This window comes from Drosophila virilis, chromosome 4 (genome assembly GCF_030788295.1).
Source record: "Drosophila virilis strain 15010-1051.87 chromosome 4, Dvir_AGI_RSII-ME, whole genome shotgun sequence".
In the NCBI taxonomy this organism is placed as follows: domain Eukaryota; kingdom Metazoa; phylum Arthropoda; class Insecta; order Diptera; family Drosophilidae; genus Drosophila; species Drosophila virilis.
This window is the reverse complement of record NC_091546.1, coordinates 6,673,283-6,697,933: the sequence shown is the minus strand read 5'-3', so window position 1 is coordinate 6,697,933 and position 24,651 is coordinate 6,673,283. Positions and strand designations below refer to the sequence as shown.

Here is a 24,651-nt window from a genome sequence, read left to right as displayed (position 1 = left end):
TTACCGCGAGACTACAAATGTGAAGTAACTTTCTGTTTTTCGAATCAAAATAAATAAATGAGTTCGATTTTAGAATTTTGAAATTATATATGTCAACGAATTGCAACAGAAAAGTAATCAGTAATTTGTAACAGTTTGCTGTTGTTAACAGCAAGGCAACAGTAAAATAACATGCCACTGTCACGCAAGCTGTTAATCTCCACAGGGTGATTATTATTATTAGTACGAAAAGCAAGAAGAAGAAACGCAACACGAGCAGCGGACGAACACAACCGACTCGCACCCGTTCGCGATTCGCGGAGTAAACAAAAACTGTATTTGAGATTTATTTTAATGAGATTAAAACCCTAAATTCAAAAGCAATTCCACTGCATACGTGTTCGCGATAAAGTGCATAAGCCTCCAAAAGTGTCATTAGCTGTACAAAAGCACATGCAAATCGTAACTGAAAAGCAAGAGAAAAAAAAAAGAAAAAACTCGCGAAACCTTTTGCATACACACATGCATATTGGCCAGAAATAAACGCGTATTCTGTTTTTTATGCCTGGCCCGCATGACTAATGAAACAGCTTTAAAACAACTGGCATTAAATTAAGGCTAAACACATCGGATAGTCGAGGCACAGGCTCCCAAGGCGACTGACTAGGCGCCAGCTGGCACAGTGGGACGTCCAGAAACAAAAAACATACACTGGCCAATTAATTGTTGTCATAATTCTTTTTTATACGCATAATGTCAACAAAATACAAATTAATTATGAGCAAACACTAAAAATAGCTAACACAACAAGAAGACAACAAGCCAGGCACATAGCCATCTAGTAATTATGCTTGACCCTGGTCCAACAATAGCCACAGCCACAGCCACAGCCATAGCCCCAACGCCAACGTCGCTGTCTTCAGGCTGACGCTGACGCGCTGCCTCAGTCGCTGCTTCAATTAACAAATTTACTCGCCAAGTTGACGTCGACGTCGCGACTAGCTGCAGGTAAGTTAGTTCGTCCAAGTGTGTGACTGAGATCGATTGCAAGAGAGAGGGAGAGAAAAGAGGGGGAAAGGGGGGCACTGCTGAGGGCCAGTGATAATGCAATGGGTCAGTGATGACTGCGTTGTTTTTTTTTTGTAATACCCTGTAGCTATAGAAAATTGGGTCTAATGAAGTTATATAAATGTGTTGCTACATTTTCAGTTATTTGTCTTTCATAAGTTTGGCTACACTAATTAGGAATTTTTCAATACCCCTTTTGACTTTAAGTTCCATCTATTTTAACAAATGTGTTACACCGACAGAAAGAAGAAGAATATAATAAAGATATATACAATAATCGATAAATATCGATGTCAGCACCGGCTGTTAGGCAGATTATAAAAAAAAAACTGTTTTGGCCAATTTGAAAGCTCGCAATAATCAGAGCATAATCCCTCAAGTTAGTTTAGTTTGCGAAGGGAAGTTTGTGTGTGCTTTGCAGGGCATCTGCTAGTCGTGCAGCCTTGCCTATTTCTCGCTTACTTGGCCTATTGTTAAATTTATTAACATAACCATAACGCTTTTTTCTTCCTCGGTTTTGTTTGCTTAAAGATTGGGTAATAGTTTTTGGCTATTGCCAAATTCCATGTGCGTTTAGTCGGCGCGAAGGTTTCTTTAGCTGGCGGAAGTTTCACGGATATGTATTTGTATGTTAGCTAGCCAGGCGGATCAGCTGGATATATATATATATTTTTATCAACTGGCTGGTCAACGCCCTCTTTTTGGCATTTGATGCGACTTTGATTGATAGCCGCATGGTCCAGCCAAAGATTTTGTTCCTCTTTGGTTTCGGTTGGAAACCCGTTTTCTCGGTCTAACCGACGATTATCTGCGGTTCAATGTACTTATCAGGGTCCATAGTTTTTGTACAATGCGTTTGAGCAGCAGTCGAGGCTTGCCCAGCTTCACCTACACGAATTATGCAATAAATGATAACATATTGTTTTAGTTTAACAGCGCGTTAAATAATAATTGCAAATTTTTACATTCATATCGCACTCATTTAGCACTTTGCAAGTAATTCCAAAAGCGAGACACTGAAAAAAAATCGCGTGTTCATTAGTGCAATTACGAGCCGAGTAAGAGGAAAAAATTCCAACTTGATAAAAATAAAACGAAAAAAGGGTTAAATCAAATAAATGGTCTCATAAGTATTTGAATAGAAAATTAATAAAGTATAATTTGTAAAAATAAGACAACTATATTCTTATTAATTTGAAATAGAAACTGTCGAGATAATATTCAAGAAACCTTCCAACTTTTATTTTTTTAGAAAATATTATTATATGAGAAAATCCATTTATATATTTACTGGAAATACATACAAATTCTCTCAGTGTACACTTTCTAAATTTGATTATTACATTGTTAGAAAGTCCATTTAAATATTAAATAAAACGAAATAAATAGAAAAAAAATACATACAAATTCTTTCAGTGTACATGGCTGATAAGCCGCACCAATTAGTATAGACGCTGATATCGCATTGTCCGGCGTTAAGCGGGGCGGAAGTAATTCTATTGATTAGCATTTGTAAACATTGCAGCAGGTACCACATGTTCTTATCACATGACTCATCGGGCGGGTGGTTTCATAGCACGCGTCAGAGATGAACTAGCAGCAGCCTAATCTATTTGTACTAATTATATATAGTATGGAGCACTCTCGCTTTCCAGACAGCCGACAACCGCGTCACGCTGCGGTCTCCAATACAAAGTTTATTGTTAGTTATTTTTCCTTTTTAGATTTGACACTGTTTGCCCAAGTACTTGCGTTTCAGTTCACATATATTACTGTCTCTAGCTGCGCGTCACGATAAGCGACCAAATTGCACAGTGCGTCAAAGAAAACACCGTAAACAGTGTCAACTAGGTAAGACAATTCCACGCTATAAATCTTAGGAAAAACTGAAATTCGCTAGTAATAAAGTTATTGCCCTGATAGACTGACTGACTGATAATTCATTATTAGAATGATTGACTGATTGATCGACAAAGTTTCAATAAAACTAACTAGTAAATGCTACGTTTAATTGTATGAAGTAACTTTTAAAGTGTGGCTGGGATTTAAATTGATTGATTGACTGATTGATTATCAACGTTGACCTGGATGTTAGAATGATTGACTGATTGATCGACAAAGTTTGAATAAAACTAACTAGTAAATGCTACTTTTAATTGCATAAAGTAAATCTAAAATGGTGGCAGGGACTTTAATTAATCTGATTGATTGACTGATTGGTTATCAGTCAGTTGGGCAAGACCCACCGTTATATATGAACCGACCTAATTGGTATCACCCAAATGGTAGTTCGTATTCTAATTGATCTGAAAGACTAAATGACTGACTGATTGATCAGCAAAGTTTGGGTAAAACCACACATAAATGGATTTTAATTGACCTGGTTGATAACCAACTTTGGGTAAAGCCCGTTAGTAAACGCTACAATTATTCGACCTGATTGATAAAAATGACTGACTCTTGATCATTACAGTTTGGGTAAAACCAGCAAGTGGTAGTTCAGATACTAATTGACATGATTGATAAAATGACTGACTGATTGATCATCAAAGTTTTGGTTAGACAAGTTGGCAACTACAACAATTAACACTTAATGCTAGATCGTAATTGAATTGACCTGATTGGTGCAATGACTGGCTGATTGATTATCAATGTTGGGTAAAACCCGCTAGAAATCGGTAGCTCGGTTCTTATGAAAACCCCATAAGATTAAGATTTTTAAGAACTCATGCCAAAACAACTTAATTGCTTTATCTGTCAGCTACCTTTTGAGCAGTGTAAACAACCTAAGCGACATGCCAATAACACTATTTTACGTGATATTCGTCTGGCTTTCAATGAGTTGTTTTAATTAGACAGATTAGATAAAGACGCCAGCGACCGCCCAGTTATCTATAACCTTATCTTATAATTTATTTCTAGCCATAAATGGAAAGTTTCAGCCCATAACAAATTGCAGATCTCGCTTGAATATTGAAACTTTGAAACAATATATTAGTAATAATTATTAGTATTAGTATTTTCTGTCAATTTTTGTAAAGTTCTCTGTTAACTTATGATATGCAAGATATTCCAGTTATTTCTGGAAAACAAAAATGAAACTTTGTGTTATCAATTCAAGTGAATTTCCTTAGAATACATTATTTGATCAACATGACTTGTCTGTTCTGGAAGTTCCGACCTTCTTCTTCAAGCAAACACTGGCATTTAATATATTTTGGCTTTTTGTTTTTGACGTCAGTTTGGCTCTGACGTCCATTGGCTAACAGGTTCTATTTTTACAGAGGGGGGTCAACAGGTGAAATTACTAAACAAAATCAGTTAACTATTATTAGCATTTTAATGGCCCTTTTTAACAATTGAACTAGTTTGTATGCCATATTTACTTTATGAAATCCACTTGAGCGATAAACTTGTCAGTTGTTCGGCTATCGGAGCGCAATAAATATACCTATAATCGCTCGATAAGCGCTGAAATTTCCGTTTTGACCAGGTGAGGCTGATTGGAGCTTAAGCTGTGCCAGTGCCGGCATCTATCTTGAGTTTCTGGGCCAAGTGTGTTGGCTACAATACCCTGTCGCGGGCTAAGTATTTGCGCAGGCGGGTTACTTCAGGTTCTTTGAATCGGGTCAAGCATTTTTCTCAAAGTTAACTTTGTGTCTGTGTCCGCGCATACAAAACAACAGCCCATGGCAACAACAAACAATCTATGGATGCTGACCAGTGTTGGCAAAGCTTGAGAAGAGAGAAAACTTAAGTTACAAAATGAACAAGCTGCAAAGCGTTTGTTTTTGTTTAGACTTCTTTACTCATTCTAAGCTTAGATTGACGCTTAACTTAATTTCAGTTAATCCTAAAGATCCTGAATGTTAGCCAAACAAACACATACCAACACTGTTTACCAGTGTGTTTAATTAGATGTCTGTGCGGAAATGTGAATAAAAATTCTATCAAATTGTTTATGTATTTGGCTAGAATTGAAGTTTAACCCAACGCAAATAAGCGAACAATCAAAATGTAAATTAACTGCAATCAGCACTTTGGTTTTTTTTTATCGCTTATCAATTAACTAACTGTTCGGCACTTGCGACTTATAGATATTAAGTGCCTAAACCCACTAAGATATTTATTTTGAGTATGTTTGCATACGCTTTTTGTAAAATGAAAACAAAATAAATGTAGATAAAAATAAACGCAAAACGGGTTTTGAAAATAGCTAGAATTTCTACTCAAGTTTTCTCGCTAACTGGCTTCAAGAAATAGCTAGAATAGCTAGAACAACCGACAGCACTGATGCTCTCTAATTTATGCTTCGCACTTCTGACATTTGTCCAGCTCATTAGCATGGCCAGAACAGCAGAAAGCTCATCTTCAGACTGCGATACTTATGCCCAAATTATTTGCTCCGCTATATACGCATACGTGTTTTGTATATTTATTTCAAGAATCTTCTAGTGTTGCTTTGATTACACTCTATAAGGCGCAGACAAATTGTTTTACTAGTCTGCTAATGAGTAAAATGTTTAAGGTAATGCCTCTGCTAAAGTTCTTAAGAAGCCAACACTTAAAAACTAATTATATTGTTTTCTTTTTTTTTATTTTTCTTTGGTTTTATCTTTAGCCAATTTACATTTTGAGCAAAAATCTAAAGACATGACGATAAGCAAATGTTTATTTCCTTTTGACAACTGAAATTTTGTTGAATTTAGTTGGTTTCAAATTCAAAGAATACAAAATTGTATCCGTGCCTGCGTTTCCGTGCTCTTTTTTCTGCTTAAACGGATAACCCCATATCTGACAGTAGTCCTTATCTGGGCAATAGCCCAGTAAAGTCACGCACAATCGTAAAGATTTATGTATTTTAATCGGAATAGTTTATATGCTCTAGCATTTAAAGGCATGCAAATAAATGTAACGAATATTTGATAAACAAGCGATTGCCCGTGAACAGAAGAAATTTATAAACTTTTTACATTGTGCTGACTTTTGGTTAATTTAACAATATATATAGTTTATTATATAAATATTTAAGACGTGATGTGACGGACAATAAAGTTGATTGTCGCACAGAACTTTAAAAATTCCCAATCTGAAATATTGCTTATGAAAATGAAATAAAACGTCTCGCCCAATATAATATAATAATATATTTTATGCACAACAATAAATGCGCTAGGTTTTGCCTTAAAAAACTTTTTACCTATGTTTTATTTTATTGTTGATAAAGCAACTGATTTTATTCCGTATACAATTTGTTCTTCTAACAAATTTGGATTAGCTGTCAAACATAAAAACCAAAAATTTGCGGTCGTACATTTTCATTTAACTTAATTCTCAGTTTCTTAGTGGTAAAGCATCTATTTAATATTTGTTAGCCTGTCTGATATTAACGGTATTTTTTTCTGCCTTCCCTTGATAGAACTTGGGCCAGATCTTGACTATTTATTTTTATCGATAAATAGATAAATATGAAGCGATAAATATCATTACTTGTTCAGTTAGTTCGCCCAGTTGAGAGATAAGATAAATGGTAGCTCTTTAATTACGAGTGGCAAAATAATGTGATTCCATAACTTTTATTAACACGAACACACACGCACACACACACACACACACGTACTCCCTTTGTTTACTTCCGGCAAACACTTGACAGCACAATACACACACACACACACACACACTCGCGTAAATAATGAAGTTGCCTTTTCGAAAATATATAATTTCCTTATGTGAACTAAGTATTCTTGTTTATCTTCCATTGCAGTCGGTCCACGTTTCTCGTGCCGGGCATAGCAAGCGCTTTCCCTCGCAATTATATATGTACACGAAATACTTGAAATAGTTTCTAGATACGAAAGGAAATACTCAAAAAAAAAAAAAAAAAAAAACATACATTTGAGATATTCAAACTGAATCGATCGCAATGGTAGTTGGCAACTTGCACAATACGCGCATTTTGCGCTTTCTGCTCGTTCTGATCGTTGTGATACTCACAATCTTTATCTATGCGTCATACTCGACCACCGCGACGCTGACGCCGACGCACATCCATGTTGCTGCGCCGCCACCGACGCCCCAACAGCTGACAGCAGCAGCCGCCGCCGCCGGGCACCAGCTGAAGCAGCAGAGAGCGGAGCAGCTGCCGGCGATGGTTGTGCTGAATAACACCGGCGAATTTGGCCTAGCGCCAGCTGCAGCTGAGGCTGAGCTGCCGGCCGGCAATAGCAACAAGGTTAGGAGCCAGGATCAGCTGCAGCACAAGAAGGCAGCACAGCAGCAGCAACAGCATCGTTTGCCCACCATCGATGAGGATGCGCTGTTGGATGGCGGCGCTGCGGGCGCCAGTCCCAGCCAGGCGGGCAGCGAGCAGGTGCCCAATTTCGGCGACGAGCTGCTCGAAGAGCAGCAATATGTGCAAAATATTGATACAATTACAGGTGAGTAGTTTACTTGAACAGCTTTCTCATATGTCAGTGCATGCAAAAATATTAATCAATCAATTGCAGGCAACATTAACTCCAACTCCAACAACAACAACAACAGCGAATCTTTGGCTGCCAAACAGGCAGCGGCAGCAGCTGCTACTGGACAACAACAACAACAACAGCAGCAGCAACTGCAGCAGCAATCGCCATCGGACGCCGAGATTCTGATGATACCCACTTCCAATTTGCAAAAGTTTATCGAGAACGCCGATAAGATATTAAAGAACATGACATCGAACAGCAGCAACCCGGTGGCAGCGGCGGCAGCGGGAGCGGCAGCAGGTGCGGGTGCTGTCTCCTCGCCCAGCGAACAACGCACGGGTTGGTTCTCAATTTATGGGCGTGGCATGTTGCGCTAAACAGTTGTCGTTTGTGCAAATTAAAAAGCGAAAAAAAAAAACAAAACAAAAACAAGACAGCAAGAATAGTTAACTTTGGAGTGACCGATTATGAAATACCCTGGCAGGCATTAAAAATATTCCTAGACTAGCCAAGAATCAATGCAATGCGAGCAATATTAGACGTTTATAAATGCATTGGATCAACAGATTATTTGTTTAAGAATTAAGAATTGCATTTTCGGATTTCGATGCGCTTCTCTTTCAGTAGCAAAATCATCATTTGAGATTTCATTCAATATATCTTTAAAAAAACATAGTTGCTTTAAGAGCTTTATGCCATGATGAAGCTCGTAACTTGAAACAAAAATGTTTTCAAAACAAAAACACATTTTAGGCCAAAAACTCCCAAGTCAGCTAAATGATAAAGTGGTCCGTTCGATGCTGCCAAAAGACGTATCCAATGTCTTCCTAAGCTAGCTTCGCAATCAGCTTAGTTCGTCGCGCTGATCGAGCATTTGTTTCGAGATGACGTTGTCAGTGCCTGCTGCAAGGGTATAACACGGTCGCATTAATAGCATCAGCAACAATAGCAGTCATTAGCTGAAGTCGGTTTTGTTTGTTTTCCAATTGTCCGCCAGTGTGAGGTATCGTATTTCCCATAACGGTCTAACTGTGAACTGGACAAAGGTTTGGCTTGTTTGCGTGCGCTATTAAATTGCACATCACACAACAACAACCCATAGATACACTATATATACACATATGTTGCTTATTCGCGAAAACATTACTCAAATTTTGTACGCTTTGTTTGCAGATAAGACCAATCAGCCGGGTCTGATTGAGGACTTGCAAATTAATTTGCAGGACAACAACAATGCGGCAGTTGGTTCATATGCTGTAATGCCGGTGAAAACTGCGCCGGACGCGGCCGAGCAGAAGGAGAAGTCGCCGCCGGCTCCAAAACCACCAATGCCAAAGGTGAAGGTTAACAACAAGGCAACAGCCAATGGTCCGGTGGATCCGTCCAAAGGCATTGCAGCGGAGAAGATCTACGAAAGCGGCCATCTAAACGATGAAATCGATTTGGAACGCCTTTGTCCGCTGAACGGAGCCACCATCCGGCTGCTCGTATTGATCACCTCGGCACAGACGCATGCGGATGCGCGCATGTCCATACGCCAGACCTGGGGACATTACGGCGTACGACGGGACATCAGCATGGCCTTTGTGGTGGGTCGCGGCACCAACGAGACGGTGAATGTGGCGCTTAGCCAGGAGAACTTCATTTACGGCGATCTGATACGCGGCAATTTTATTGATTCATACAATAATCTAACGCTGAAGACCATCTCGTCGCTGGAGTGGGTCGATCAGCATTGCCAACATGCTAAGTACATATTGAAGACGGACGACGATATGTTCATCAATGTGCCTAGGCTGTTGACGTTTCTGACACAGCTGGAAAAGCGTAAGCAGAAGCGCGCCATCTTTGGCCGCTTGGCCAAAAAATGGAAGCCCATACGCAACAAGAAATCAAAGTACTATGTATCGACTGATCAATTTCCGGCTGCCGTATTTCCATCGTTTACCACGGGACCCGCCTACGTGATGACCGGCGAGGTTGTGCATGATCTTTATGTGCGCTCGCTGAAGACGGTCTATCTGAAGCTGGAGGATGTCTTCACCACGGGCATTGTGGCCCAAAGCCTGGGCATTGAGCGTTTGCATGTGAACGAGTTTGTCAATCGACGCATCTCATTTAATCCGTGCAATATACGCAACGCGATTAGCGTGCATATGATCAAATCGAACGAACAGTTTGATCTGTGGAAGAAGCTGCTGGACCAGACCACTAAATGTAAATAGTATTTTAGGTTTAAGCTCTGAATTTAATGTCTATGTTAAATGTTAATGCGATTGGATTAGCGAAAGAAAAGGCAGCTAGTGGCAGCAAATAGAAATACTTTAGTTTCTAAGTATTAGGAGGAATGTATCTTATGTATCTACTCGCGGATAACAAATTATTCGATTTTAATGTACTATCACATATGTTTTTAATTACGTTTTGTAGCCTAATTTTAGCATTATAAATGCCATTAATTATCTAATAATTAGCTATAACTGTGGTTATAAGTATGTTAACACAACACACACACACACTCATATTTAGACACATAGTGCGTGGTAAACAATTAAAAACAATCGAAACAGTCTCAAAGAAAACTATGGTCTATGTGGTCATTAAATTATCTGTGTTTTTTTCGAAATATATATAAAAGGCAGCTCCTTTAAGCATTGAAATTTTGTTTGTGTCTGTAATCGTGCATTAGTTTCTTAAAGGCTTATCAATCACATTGCTTTAGACGGGAAAATTTGGAAAATACTTTTATTTCATACTTTTTATTCATCAATTTAATTCGAATTTCAGTTTTAACACTTATTGATAAAGAGACAATTAAAACAAATTTGCGCGGCTTATTTCCGATATTTTGCCGGTGTCCGATTATTAGTGCTAACTTCCCTGAGTGAACAGTCACGAAAGTACTAGTGACATTATATCGATAGTATCATCGATATTTTTAACCATCTTAGTAATTGCATTAAATTTGAATGTATCCGATTTCGATTATTAAGAATTATTAAAAATTGAATATTATCAAATAAATTATCTACGATATAGACAGAGAGAACTAGTTTAGTAATACTTTTGCTAAAATGCGAGACTAACATAATAAACTCTATAGAAAAAATTTTAAAAACACGACTATTTGACGTTGTATAATGTTAACTTAGCGCCTCAACATTGAAATGTATCGTAGCGATCTTAACATACATTTATATTTTAAATCGATAGCGAAACGATATCAACGCTAGCGATAATAAATAACATTTGAATCGAATTGGAACTGAACGAAATGAACTGAACTGAAATAGCAAATGCTTAACCGAACGCTTAGAGGAACGCTTGAATTGTTAATGTTTGTGTAATTTGTGCCAAACGGCGAATCGAATCACAATATAATTACGTGTTAATTTGTGAACAGAGTGTTTAGATAAGCGTGCGCACGTAGCAGAGCTTTAAATTTGCACCGTTTCATGTGTCGTTTAATGCGCCAACGAGACAGCAACAAGTGGTATCACCACAAACAGCCAAGTGATCAACGCCAAACCGAAAAATAATAATTCAAATACAAAAAGTAAGCGAAATTCTTGTCAGCTATTGTATATGTCACAAAACTTGCGTACTTGTTTAAATAAATCGCCTTGTAATTACCACGCAAAGCAAGCAGACACTGCGTGTGCGTGTGTGTGTGTGTGTGTGTGGTTGTCTGCTTAAAGTGCGCTGCGCAGCTCTGGGCCAGCGTCGCGGCATATAAAACAAACAAAAAATAAAAAAAAAAAGAATTCGGCTAGCAGCGCACCCAACAGCAACAACAACAACCACTGTGACAATACAAACAGTACGGGGGGTGTTTGACTGCTCTCTTTGATCGTATGTGTGTGCGTGTGTGTGTGTCTGTGTGCGTGCGCCTGCCTTTGCCAACCAAGCCATTATTTTTTTAGTCTTATGACGTAAACCACCGAAAAATCAAAAGTGAGCACAGCGACAAAACAGCACTAACACACACACACACATACATGCATATATGCATACATGTAGAGACGAAGGTGAGCACATTTATGAATTCTTGCTTTAAGTCTCGCCTCAGTTGTTGTTGTTGCTGTTGTTGTTGTAGTAGTTGTTTGTTAATCGGCTCTTCTTGGAATTTCAGCATTCCAGAGCACGTTTCTTGCATTTTGAAGCCGTTATCCATTTTATTTTGATATAAATTTGAAAGCGCGCCACACAGCGATTGTTTACAATTGCCGTACATGATGTTCATTAGCAGCAAAGTGCATTAGCTTCAGTGTAAACAAAACTGATGTTGCTGCCACAGTGTGCTGCGCAATGAAAGTGGCATGCAAATGGGGTATGATATGTTTGTGTATGTAATATACTGATACCACTTGCGCTAAGAAAACATTTTGAATACCGAACCACAATCATGAAAGTTATTTTAAGAATGTACACACCTATATTCTATAGTGTGTGGTTAGAGGGTATCTGCTAGTCGAGCACTTCGGGCTTATTATTATGGCTGCGGCTGCTGCTGCATTGGCCTATTCAGCCACTGAAGCGATTACAACAGAATTAACAGCAGCAGCGGTAAATTCTTGAGCTAAAGAAATCTTGTTGAAAGCATTTCCTACTCGACATGAAAAGAAATTGTTGATCTCTGCTGCAAAGCAGAGCTGTTTAAGATATTTTGCAATGCTCTCGACAGGCAGACACATCTGCCTAAGATCATTCACAGTTTGCTGCCGATGACAACATCGAGCGGCAAAACCTGTCTTCTAAATGAATCATAAGCTTAGCTTCTAACCAGGCCTCGTTGATCGAGTCGCAAATTCAAAATTTAACTGACAAAATTGCATTTGAATGCCGCCAAATGACGCACACACACACACACACACACGCACACACAACTAACGATGACCCCGCGTAAATTTTATCTTTTGCTCTCTCTCTCCTTTACGCTCTCATGCGCTCTCCTATGTTTTTTTTTGTCGTTTCCTACTTTGGTAATTATCGCGTCATATTTTTTTGCAGCTCGCTCAATAACGCTTATTACTTATGTATTTATCTCATTTGTGTATTTAAGTTTTTACATTTTAATGTTTGCATTTGTGATTTAAATGAACAGTTTTCCATGCACCACGTGCCCCCTTAACACCGCTCTGAATTATCATTAACATGTTAATTAGCGGCTAGGGATGGGCGTGAGTATCGCAAGATGTCACGCTTGCAATCAGAGTTCAATAAAGGATATTCTTATCGATGAAATATCAATTATTTGTATATAAAACATGATAAATAACTAAAATAAATGATAAATAGTATGTTTGATCAGGATATATGGCAATGATTAAAAGTTTTTTCCAAAATGAAATTACTTTTTCCGATAGTTTTTATAGAGGCTGCACATATTTAAGTATTTTTATGTTAACTAGATATTACTCACTGTGACACTCGTACTTATTGATTGCTTTTGCTTTGGCAGCCTGTTGATTTATACTAGTTCGATCCGCTCCGGGCTGTAATGCCTGCAATAAAAATATATATATATTTGGATACCTTAAAATGTAAATGTTGCTTACATAAAAAGAAGGCCTAAGCGACTTGGCATTTAATGTTTATCAAGAAAGGTTATACAATGTAACTTAAAGAATAAACATAATTATGTTTCTAAAAGTTTTAAATATGCAGACCTGTTACCTGTTACTCTTCCAGTGCCTATATGAATATTAAAGATCTAGAGTCTAAAATCAACAAAGCTTTAATTACCGTTAATCGTTTGGTTTTTTGTTCTATTCTCAAAAATAACTATTTGGAGTGAGAGCTCGTGAGCGATAGTTGATTTCGTTCATATGAACAGCTGTAAAATTAAGTTCAAGGCACGCGCTCATCTCTAGCTCAATTGTAGCTCTGCTCGTATCCCTCTGCCGCTGCCAATATGTTTTTACGGTAAATAAACAAGTGGCAGCATCGCTGATAATAGAGTTGCATTCGATTTGGTGGGGGATGCTTGTGCTAGTGCCCTGCAGATGCTCGGGGCGTGCAGTTTAAAGAGAAAGAGAGAGAGAGATCCCGTTTGTAAACAATGAACAGCTGTGCAAAGCCAACGTTGCGCATGTCCAAGAAAACAAACAAATAAGACACTCACACACACACACACACACACTCACACACACACGCACATACCTACACTAGTGCAGCAAAATGCGTCTCAGAAAATTTGGGTTCGACTGTTTTCCCAATAGATTAATTAATTTAATTTAACTAAAATCGCATTTTTTGCTTGCAGCATGTCGCGGCATGAGAAGTCAAAATCGGTGGGCGGCGGCCTGCTGGAGAGCTGGTTCGGCCGCCCCTCCAAATCGAAGGGCAGCGGCAACTACAACAGCAACTCGCTGCCGCACAGCGCCGGCCGGCCCGTCTCCACGGACAATGATGGGGCCCTGGATGTGGACGAGCTGCAGCGGCACATACAGGATCTGACCGAGGCAGAGGTGAATGCCAAATTTCTGGAAATCATCGAGGATATGAACATACCCAAGGACAAGCGCGAACCGCTGCTCAGCAAGACCGTGGAGGAGCGCCAGAAGATGATATTCATGCACATGAAAGGTATGTGTAGAGAGGGGCAGAGAGCGGGCGGGCTGAGGGACACACAAAGACAATGAACCAATGCGTTGGCCTCAGATAAGATTGACAGGTGCGCAAACTTAAAGGTGGAATACAAGACACGAGTACAGTGATCGCTCGCTAAGCTGAACACTTTCGTCAAACTAATCGTATTGAACTAATATTTTAATTGAAAATATGCAAACTAAGAACTTACTGAGCATAAACTTCTTTCACCTGAATCTGTAATTTCTGAACATTTCTCATATTAACTGATTGTCGTCAATTAGCCAGCGACTACTGTAGCGCTGTGTGTGCTTTCTTCTAGCCAAGTTTTTATGCGATTTGCCAGCATTTCTATTAAATTATCACCTCGTATTGCGCTCGTTCGCATTTGCTATTTTAGCGCATGATTCATGCCGCATTTTAACTGGAATGTAACGTTATCAATGCATATACACCTTGTATAAGATATGGCTAGTCTTATCTGAAAATAAAATGGGTGCAACAATTTGTGCCCAATTTTCGCATATCAAATGCGCGCCCAAAACCTCAATTGAAAAATTCGTATTTCGCGACCAGATACACATTTCAATTAACTGGCCTAAAACATATGCTAATTTACAATTGCCTAACCGCTAAAAGAAAAAAAAAAAAAACCAACAACTGCCTGGCAGCAATACTTCAACAGGGGCGTCACCAAAAACGGTGCACCGACTGTGAAAAAAAAAAAAAAAAACAAAAATGAGACCGTTTTATTAATTAACTCAAGCGGCGCGCGCGCCTTCCAAACATTTTAATTAACAGCTGCTCATGGAAGCTAATATAAAAAACGCACGACAATTAAATACACTTACTCTATAGAAATGCTGCTTTAATAAGCACAAAGTCGATCAATTTGTTGTGCATAAGAAACTCGCTTTATGGTCTTCTTAGCGCCATCTATCAGCAACAGTTTTCGCTAACATTAACGTTAGCTCTTTGAAGTGCATGTTAAGTTAGCAGCTTGAACGGGACGAAGTCCATGTTTGGGTACATTATAAATCTTAGCATGCTTGCAAATTTACATTCAGATACAATATTAATTTGAGTTTTTCTATGTTCTTCACACTGTGCCGTGTGTTTGTCTAGCCCCGTCCATATACATATGTAAATTCGTATGTGTAGCATAAGTCTCAAGAATTGCGATAACATTGAAATGACAATTTAGCTCAACATGCTGATAAGCCATACGCTTAATTAGATCAGACTTGTCTCTATCTTCTACATCTTGTGATAATGTCTTGATAATTTGTGCAAATACCTTAAAGCGAGTGTTGCTCTTACAAATGCTGAAGATACATTTGCCCAACGGGTCAATAAAGTGTAAAAATACTTTATGGATAAACAATTTCGAAGAGTTCATTCATTTGGAACTCAGGTCGATGTTTTGCTATAAAATAAACACAACCACTGTGCTTTAAAGATTCTTATTGTTGCCGTTGTTTTTCCACTTTCTTTTCTTTTTCTTTTCCAACCTGTAGCTGTACTCAACGCCTTCTCCCGTTTTGTTTTTTTTTTTATTGGGCATCATTTGGATTTATCATCGCCTGCGCAGCATTTATTTTCATCTGATTTTGTCATTTATACACGTAGAAAACGTACGAACACACATACACACACACACATGCGTACAAGTGTATATTTATGGATATGCATTACGTGTAAGAAAAAAAAAGATAGGTTAAAAAAAAAAACAGAAAGCTTTCGAGCATCGATGCGCTATGAAGTTTGCCTTGTGCACTGCTCGCACGCGCTCTCTCGCTCTCGCTCTTGCTCTCTCTCTGCTGTTGAGAGCATTGCCTACTTATTGTTATTGCTAGTGTTGATATAACTGTTGCTGTGTGCATTATGCACTTGAGTTTTGCACTCTCGAGCAATAAAAATTGCAAAAAATATCAACAAAATCAGCGTCCAGGCGTCTGCAGCAAATGCAATTGACGTAATTTTAAATATGCATACATGCACATTTCAATGATTGTTTTGAATAATAAATATATTAATATATACATATGTATATTCGCACATAAACGAACATATTGTACTCATGTATTTCTGCATTGCATTCCGTTGATGCTTTTCGGTACAAAAAAACAAGAGCCAAGGTTATATTTTAAGTAAACGTTAAGAATCGTTTCCTCTCGCTGATAAAGCCACGCAATATACGCATTGAAAGGCCTCTGATAACGAAGCCTTGGTTGGGTAGCAGCAGCAAAGCGAGTAACTGGACCGAAACGCGCCAAATGCTTGGGCAGTTTGATTTACAGTAAAAAGCGCCCTGTCAGCTGTTAATCTTGAGTACAGTGCTACATTCCCCTGACTTAACAGCTGTAAAATAAAAAAAATGTTAAGCAAGTTAACAGCTACTTAACAGTTGTATAAGAAAAATAAGCTGCTGGACAGCTGTAAAGCAAACAAACTGTTAAGCAAGTTAACAGCTGCTTAGGAACTGTAAAGAAAATAAAATGTCTGCTAAAACCAATTTTTCTTTGGTTTGGTTGGACCCATTACCAGAAATGCCCACATTTTCACATAACAGTCGCTATCTACTTATGTTTACCGCTTGGCATATGATATAAGCCAAGTTTTCCTGGCTTTAACTAGACTTGAGTTATTGAAGCACAACTAAATAAAACACTTTCTACTTTACACTTCATCCGCAGGCAAAAACTCACTGGAGCGCAGAGCAAATTCTCGGTTTGAGAAGCCCAACGATTACATCGAGTATCTACAGAATGGGGAGCACAGCGAGAATAAGGTTTATCAGTGCGTGGAATCGCTGCGTGTGGCGCTTAACAGCAACACGATATCCTGGATCAAGGCGTTTGGGGAGGCGGGCATCGAGCAAATCGAGAAGCTGCTGGCGCGCGCCAAAAAGGATCGCACTTACGATCGCATCGAATTCGAGGCCATACGCTGCCTGAAGGCCATCATGAATAATACGTGGGGCTTGAATGTGGTCCTGACACCGGATCAGCATAGCGTGGTGCTGCTGTTGGCCCAGTCGCTGGATCCGCGCAAGCCGCAAACCATGTGCGAGGCGCTCAAACTGTTGGCCTCCTTTTGCATTGTGTACGAACGGAATGGCTATGAGAAGGTGCTGCGTGCCATTACGACAATTGCGGCCTCGTCGTACAAGTCGAGCGAACGGTTTAGGCCCATTGTGGATGCACTTTTTGCCTCCGACAAACAGGATCCCAAGCGGGAGCTGGCCTGCCACAGTCTCATCTTTATCAATACGCTCACAAATACGCCGACAGATTTGAATTTTCGTCTACATTTGCGCTGCGAGATCATGCGAATGGGTCTGTACGAACGGCTGGATGAGTTCAAGGAGATTGTCGAGAGCAGCAACAATGAGGCGCTGCAGGAGCACTTCAAGATCTTCAAGGAGATACGCGACGATGATTTCGAGGAGTTCGTCCAACGATTCGACAATGTCGAATTCAATATGGACGATGCACAGGATTGTTTCGATGTGCTCAAGAATCTGGTCACAGATACGAGCTCGGAGCCATATTTTCTCTCCATTCTACAGCATTTATTGTACATACGCGATGATTTCTATTTTCGTCCCGCCTACTATCAGCTGATCGAGGAGTGCATAACACAGATCGTATTCCACAAGGGCTACTGTGATCCCAATTTTGAGAATCGCGACTTCAAGATTGACACTTCGGTGCTGTTGGACGACATTGTGGAGAAATCAAAGGCCAAGGAGACGCAACGTGCCGAGGAGTATGAGAAGAAGATCGAGGCGCTCGAGAGCGCCAAACAGGAGGCGGAGGCCAAGGCGGCCCATCTCGAGGAGAAGGTCAAGCTAATGGAGGCCAGCGGTGTGGCAGCGCCATCACCCAACAAATTGCCCAAAGTCAATATACCGATGCCGCCGCCGCCGCCAGGCGCCGGTGGTCCAATCCCACCGCCACCTCCACCCATGGCAGGTGGTCCGCGACCGCCGCCGCCGCCCCCGATGCCCGGCATGGCGGGTGGTCCGCGACCGCCACCGCCGCCTCCGATGCCGGGCATGGGTGGTGGTCCGCCGCCGCCGCCCATGCCCGGCATGATGCGGCCGGGTGGTCCGCCGCCGCCGCCCATGATGATGATGCCGATGGCGCCGGTGCTGCCGCATGGCCTGAAGCCCAAAAAGAAATGGGATCCCAAGACGCCAATGAAGCGTGCCAATTGGAAGGCCATTGTGCCGGCCAAGATGTCGGAGAATGCATTCTGGGTGAAATGCCAGGAGGATAAACTGGCCTCCGACGATTTCCTACAGGAGCTGGCCATCAAATTCTCTTCGAAGCCCGTCAAGAAGGAGAACCAAAAGGATGCCGTCGACAAGCCCACAACGCTGACCAAAAAGAATGTCGATCTGCGCGTTCTCGACTCCAAGTCGGCACAGAATCTGTCCATTCTGCTCGGCGGCTCGCTGAAGCATCTGTCCTATGAGCAAATCAAAATATGCCTGCTGCGCTGTGATACCGACATCCTGTCCTCCAATATACTGCAAAATCTAATACAATATCTGCCGCCGCCCGAGCAGCTGAAGCGTCTGCAGGAGTTCAAGGCGAAGGGCGAACCACTGCCGCCCATCGAGCAATTCGCAGCTACCATAGGTGGGTGCAACTCATTGGAATGGACAACTCAAGGGAATCTCTTATTGATAAACTCTTTAAATATTTTTGTAGGTGAAATCAAACGTTTGTCGCCGCGCCTGCACAATCTGAACTTTAAGCTGACTTATGCGGACCTGGTGCAGGATATCAAGCCGGACATTGTCGCCGGCACGGCGGCCTGCGAGGAGATACGCAACAGCAAGAAGTTCTCAAAAATATTGGAGCTCATTTTGCTGCTGGGCAACTATATGAATTCGGGCTCCAAGAACGAGGCCGCCTTCGGCTTCGAGATATCCTATTTGACCAAATTGACTAACACAAAGGATACGGACAATAAGCAAACGCTGCTCCACTATTTGGTCGATCTGGTCGAGAAGAAGTTTCCGGAGGCACTCAACTTTTACGATGATCTGTCGCACGTAAACAAAGCGTCGCGCGTCAACATGGATGCCATACAGAAGAATATGCGGCAAATGAATGCGGCTGTCAAGAATCTGGAAACTGATCTGCAGAACAACAAGGTGCCGCAGTGCGAAGACGACAAGTTCAGCGAGGTGATGGGCAAATTTGCCGTCGAGTGTCGCCAGCAGGTGGATGTGTTGGGTAAGGCATTTCAAGTGAAGCGTAAAATTCTGTAGTAAGTATTAATTATCACATTCTGTTGTTGCAGGCAAAATGCAGGTGCAAATGGAGAAGCTGTTCAAGGATCTGAGCGAGTACTATGCCTTCGATCCCAGCAAGTACACGATGGAGGAGTTCTTTGCGGACATTAAGACGTTCAAGGATGCGTTCCAGGCGGCGCACAACGACAATGTGCGCATACGCGAGGAGCAGGAGAAAAAGCAGCGCATGCAGGAGGCACGCGAACAATCGCAACGCGAACAATTGGAGCGACAACAGCGCAAAATGGCCGTGGTCGATATGGATGCGGCACAGGCGCAGGAGGGCGTCATGGACAGCCTGCTGGAGGCGCTGCAGACGGGCTCCGCTTTCGGGCAGCGCAATCGGCAGCCGCGTCGCCAGCGACCGGCGGGCGCCGAGAGACGCGCCCAGCTCAGTCGCAGCCGGTCAAGAACACGCGTCAACAACGGGCAGTTCATGACCCGCGAGATGATACTAAACGAGGTGCTGGGCTCGGCGTAGTATGGGCATTTGATTAAACGGCCGTGTATATATATATATAAATAGACGTATAGACAACTAAGTGCTTAGATCTGTAGCCTTGTTTATATCAGCCACAAACTGGAGCTAAGTGAAGCTATTCAAAGATCGCCAGACAGCAACTAAATTGGAACAGCCGCAAAATACTAGATAAATCGGTCTATAATTCACACAACAGTATACATATATATATATATTTATATATACATATCGTATCGGGGGCTAATGCAGCAGCGATAAATACATATATTTTTGATACGCTTTTTTGAGCAACATTTTCGAAACATTGTTCATTTGGTCAAGACACCATTTTTGTTCACACGCTTTTGGCTCTATTGATTCCTTTTTTAAATAGATTTTATTGTTGTTTATCATGTGAATTGTTGTGCACTTCGTTTTCGGGGCACCAGAACAAACGATCTTAACATTATGGAATTCCTCTTGTATTTAATTTGATCCCAAGACGCATTCTTCTTTGACTATTCTATTTTAACTCGTTTATCTGCCTGCTAAATTTAACAGCTGGTTAATATGTCTATCTATCTATCTATCTATATAGTTTTTTTTTTTTTTTGTATCTCGACAGAATGTTCGCACATATTTATATAGTTTTTAAACGATAATTTGTTAGCAACTAAACGAATCGAGCAGTTAAACTAATTTGTCGTAGAATCGTACTTTGTAATTATATAATTTTCTAATAATTTAGGAATAAAATTCCCCCAAAAACTTGAAATCTATTCAAAATGTGTTTTAATTCCTAATTAATGCAGCTGAAGCCGTGTTGCAGCGGCAATTCCTTTTATGAACAAGAGTTTCTATAAATTATAAATTTTACTTTTTAATAGCAATATTATTCTTTGACTGGAACAGCTTCGCCAAGTTTTCCCATTAGATGAACTAAAGGCCCTCTTAGCAAATTCTTTTTTGGTTAAAATCTAAACAAAATCCTAGCTACAAATCTTTGCTTTTGGCAAACAATATTTGCTAGCTGCAAATTTTGTTTGAAAATCAAATATAGCCCGCATTTTGAATATGAAAATATTTAAAGCTTGAAATATTTTCAGAGCAACGGGCAGCTTTATATAAAAAATTGGAATTCTTTCATAGACATTTCTTGAAAATATGAAAAGAAAAGAAAGCCCAAAAATTGTGCTTAAGTTATGGAAAATCAGTAAGGCGAATTGTATATTAAAAATTGAAATCTTGAAAATGTACGAAAATTTGTTTATGTATTAACATCTGGTCTTAAGATTTTAAGAAACGCCCTTGCGAACTGTTTATTAAATATTGGAATTGCTTTATGGACATTTTTTCAAATATGTGAAAACTTTGGATAATCAAATTGAAGAAACCAAGGAACAGGCCAGAACCTAGGCCAAAGATTTGTAAAATAAGGCGGGGAGTCGACAATTTGCTCATTTTTCTTAGCTCAGCTCTTATGATAACATATAATATCCTGAGATTCGAGTTCGATAAACTTCTATATAAATTTTGAAACAATTTAAAATATTTTTTTTTTGTTTATAGCAAATATCCACAATTGAAGCAAAAAGCTTGGCCGAAACGAAAATAAAAGCTGGAAAAAACAATAAATTCTCGTAGATAGCTTTCAAGCAAAAACGTTTGAAGTTGGCTAAAACTATATCTTAGCCAAGTTTTTGACAAACTTTGACTCTTAACGAATTGAAGATTAAATTGTTAAAGTGATTGAAGGCGGAATCATGCTATCAGTTTTATGAGCGAATCCAGTTTGTCAAATTTCCAAAATCCAAAAATACATTATTTATTTATTTTGTTGTTGCTGTTGTTGTTTAATTTGTTTGATTAACAACAGCAACAACAACAAAAGGTTTATCGCGGCATACATGAAGGCGTGCACAACGCAAAATGCACTTGCGTGTTGTGTAGCGGTGCGGGGAGGCATGTGAGAGGGGGGGGTCTGTTTTTTTTTGTTTTGGGCCCATTCCGCTGCGCAGTCATGGCCATAAAACTCTTCAACGTACAAATTAACCAAGAGCGACAAAATAAAAAAAAAGCCCGACAAGCCAATCAAGCGAAGCGTCATTCGAGTCTGGCGACGGCAAAGGTGGGTCTATCTAACAGGTATATATACAGGTATATACATATGTATGCATGTGTGCAGATCGTATGCTGTTTCTTCGAGCTGCTCTCGCTGGATCTAATTGCCGGGGCTGATTTACGAGGCGCTTTCTTTATGGTTTTATTAGCATAATTGCATTTTCGAATATATATGCTTTTTTTTCATCTTGTTTTTTGTTTTTTTTTTTAATGCTTTGTTTATGAACATATTCTAATTTACGAGCCACAGAAGGTGAGTCATAATAACAATAATAATAACTGGTAAATGCATTAGAAGGGTTTTTCTTGGTTTTGTTTAAGGCCTCTTGTCGCCCGATCGAGGCACGAGCAGATTGCGCCCCTAATGACTTCCAGGTAAACATTATGGCCTATTACATGACTTGCCTGCGCGAAGGTGAAAAAAACAACAACAACAACAACAACATGGCCTATTCGTAAATTCCCTTGAATTCTAGACGCTTTGCGAAAAAAAAAGAAAAGAAAAGAAGAGCAACGAAATGGGAGTAGGATAAATATGGCCTGCGGCCAGCTAATTGTAGTGCGAACTTTATGACACGCTCCCTTCGGCTCGTCCTGTTTGTTGTCCTCGAACGTTTCGCGGCCCACAATAAAACAATTGTTTCAACAATGTTTTCGGTTTTTGTGTGGGCATTAAGGGGTTTTTTGTTTGGCCAACACCAGACACCAGACCAGCAGCAGCAGAGGTAGCAGCAGCAGCAGCATTTGCCGTCCAACAAAGTGCAATTTAAGTGGACCGAAATTTGTCCTGGTCTGCCTGCGTGAAATTGTCCTTTGTGTTAGCCGAGCATGCATTTGTCTAACATTTTCTCCTTTCGATCAATGAATGCGCTTTTTAGCTAATCTCGGCGAGAAGTTCGTGGAACTTGTAACGGATTACTCAATCGTTGTCGAAGGTGAAAAATTGTTTGCGTTTTCCGTTACTTTTGGCAGCCTTTTATTATTATTATTTTTTTTTTTTTGGTTCGGCAGCAAAAAGGTTGCGTGTTTTATGACCTTAGCTTAGATCAAGGCTGGAAGCCCTAAAAAAAAAAGGTTTGCGCCCACGTCTTGCCTTCAGCTGCGATTTGTTAGCCTAATTCAATTGAAATCAGCTTCTTCTTGAGTAAATTTGACAACATATGGCAAAAAGTCTGTCAAAAAGCGATTGAGAAATGTTCTTGGCTTTTGATGGTTAAGTTATTGTAGCCTGATCAATATTCGGTATTTCTTTACTTTAGCATAATTCCATATCATATCGGAACACAAAATCACATGGTTCCTGTAGGTAGTTTTTAATTTTTGATGAAAACTACCATTTTCGAAATCGCAAGTCTTCTATATGCCTATATATTCCTTCTTCTTGCGATATATATGTTCTTTCTTCTTTCTCTATATGTTCCTTCGTCTTTCTTTATATGCCCTTTCTTCTTTCTCTATATGTTCCTTCTTTTTCCTCTATATGTTATTACTTCTTTCAGTATACATTTTCACCCTTCTTCCTAAATATGTTCATTCTTCTTCTCATATATGTTCTTTCTTCTTCCTTCTTATGTTCTTTCTTCATCTTATATATGTTCTTTCTTATTTCTTTATATGCCCTTTCTTACTTCTTTCGTCTTTCTTTATATGCCCTTTCTTTTTCCTCTTTATGTTCTTTCTTCTTCCTATATATGTTTTTTCTTCTTTCGTCTTTCTTTATATGCCCTTTCTTCTTCCCGTATATGTTCTTTCTTCTTTCGGTATACATTCTCTTCCTTCTTCCCATATATCTTCCTTCTTCTTCCTATAAATATTCCTTCTTCTTCCCATATATGTCCCTTCCTCTTTCTATATATATTCTTTCGATGATCTTTCTTCTTCCTAAATATATTCTTTTTTCTTCTTCCTATATACGTTCTTCTTTCTTCAATATATCTCTTCCTATCCGTTATGACAACAATTGACGATGATCTATAAATATTTAGACGTTTTATAATCAATTTGAACTTTTAATTTAAAGCCAATATTTGAGCTGTTCTCAGGCGTTATTCCACTTATTATGCAATTAGCGAGATATTTATGGGAAAGTAACAATTGCTCTGCAAACACACACACACACACACACACACACTCTGACAGAAAACTAGCTCTATAAAACAGAAAAATCTGAACATCAATATGGCAAAGGCTGAATGAATGATATGTACATGTACATGTACATGGAGTGCAATAAATGAAATCCGTCGTTATGGCACTACAAACATGATTTTACGGCCACTAATTGCATAATGCACACTCGCATGGAATTACTTAATTAGGGATAGCCAAAGGCAATATTAGTTTATAGTACAAATCGAAGCAGTCGTAAAGGAAAAAGGGGTATTTTATTTCTATACATACTTTGGCTCAAACGCCCATCGTCGTCTTCGGCAGCCGGTTTACCTGGCCAAGCCCTGGCCAAAACGGGGCGGAGCCACACGGCCAGCCATGTGCAAGCGGGACGTCGTTGGCTAGCGAGCGAGCGAGCGAGAGAGAGAGAGCGAACAGGCCAGAAAAAAAAAACAACACAAGCCATCTTGAATTTCAGGCACGCAACGGAAATGAGGGTTAAAATATGCCCACTCAGGCTGGTTGGCGTGCGTGCGAGCGAGACG

The 24,651-nt window shown here is 39.9% G+C and overlaps 3 protein-coding genes across 6 annotated transcripts in view; 2 read left to right on the top strand and 1 right to left on the bottom strand.

Annotated features, from left to right (window-relative positions):
- RpL36A (ribosomal protein L36A) overlaps positions 1–24,573 on the bottom strand; it is a 116,729-nt gene extending 92,156 nt beyond the window's left edge. Inside the window, exon 1 of the mRNA XM_070209129.1 lies at positions 24,570–24,573. Within this exon, the coding sequence (XP_070065230.1) occupies positions 24,570–24,572 (3 nt within the window). The 5' untranslated portion in view covers position 24,573. The remainder of the gene's footprint in view (positions 1–24,569) is intronic.
- LOC6628041 (beta-1,3-galactosyltransferase 1) lies at positions 224–10,174 on the top strand. 3 transcript variants are annotated; one of them, XM_015173029.3, is made up of 4 exons: positions 224–987; positions 6,812–7,484; positions 7,554–7,853; positions 8,688–10,174. In XM_015173029.3, the coding sequence occupies exons 2-4, from the start codon at positions 6,971–6,973 to the stop codon at positions 9,737–9,739; spliced, it is 1,866 nt and encodes a 621-aa protein (XP_015028515.1). In that variant the 5' UTR covers positions 224–987; positions 6,812–6,970; the 3' UTR covers positions 9,740–10,174. The 3 variants fall into 3 exon arrangements, with proteins under 3 accessions (XP_015028515.1, XP_015028516.1, XP_032294601.1); XM_015173030.3 differs by lacking the exon at positions 224–987 and adding an exon at positions 6,377–6,395; XM_032438710.2 differs by lacking the exons at positions 224–987; positions 6,812–7,484; positions 7,554–7,853 and adding an exon at positions 8,272–8,560.
- On the top strand, positions 10,790–20,655 carry dia (diaphanous related formin 1). 2 transcript variants are annotated; one of them, XM_002052654.4, is made up of 5 exons: positions 10,790–11,070; positions 13,780–14,102; positions 16,802–18,754; positions 18,827–19,357; positions 19,425–20,655. In XM_002052654.4, the coding sequence occupies exons 2-5, from the start codon at positions 13,781–13,783 to the stop codon at positions 19,895–19,897; spliced, it is 3,279 nt and encodes a 1,092-aa protein (XP_002052690.1). In that variant the 5' UTR covers positions 10,790–11,070; position 13,780; the 3' UTR covers positions 19,898–20,655. The 2 variants fall into 2 exon arrangements, with proteins under 2 accessions (XP_002052690.1, XP_032293909.1); XM_032438018.2 differs by lacking the exon at positions 10,790–11,070 and adding an exon at positions 13,612–13,714.
- Positions 24,574–24,651: the final 78 nt, after the last annotated feature.

What these genes read in the sequence shown, in the direction of transcription:
- LOC6628041 (XM_015173029.3), top strand. Translation starts at nt 6,971, where the DNA reads ATGGTAGTTGGCAACTTGCACAATACGCGCATTTTGCGCTTTCTGCTC. An exon ending in AAATATTGATACAATTACAG is followed by an intron (nt 7,485 to 7,553) that starts GTGAGTAGTTTA and finishes AATCAATTGCAG; the next exon opens with GCAACATTAACTCCAACTCC. An exon ending in GCCCAGCGAACAACGCACGG is followed by an intron (nt 7,854 to 8,687) that starts GTTGGTTCTCAA and finishes CTTTGTTTGCAG; the next exon opens with ATAAGACCAATCAGCCGGGT.
- dia (XM_032438018.2), top strand. Translation starts at nt 13,695, where the DNA reads ATGCGTCTCAGAAAATTTGG. An exon ending in ATGCGTCTCAGAAAATTTGG is followed by an intron (nt 13,715 to 13,779) that starts GTTCGACTGTTT and finishes TTTTGCTTGCAG; the next exon opens with CATGTCGCGGCATGAGAAGT. An exon ending in GATATTCATGCACATGAAAG is followed by an intron (nt 14,103 to 16,801) that starts GTATGTGTAGAG and finishes CTTCATCCGCAG; the next exon opens with GCAAAAACTCACTGGAGCGC.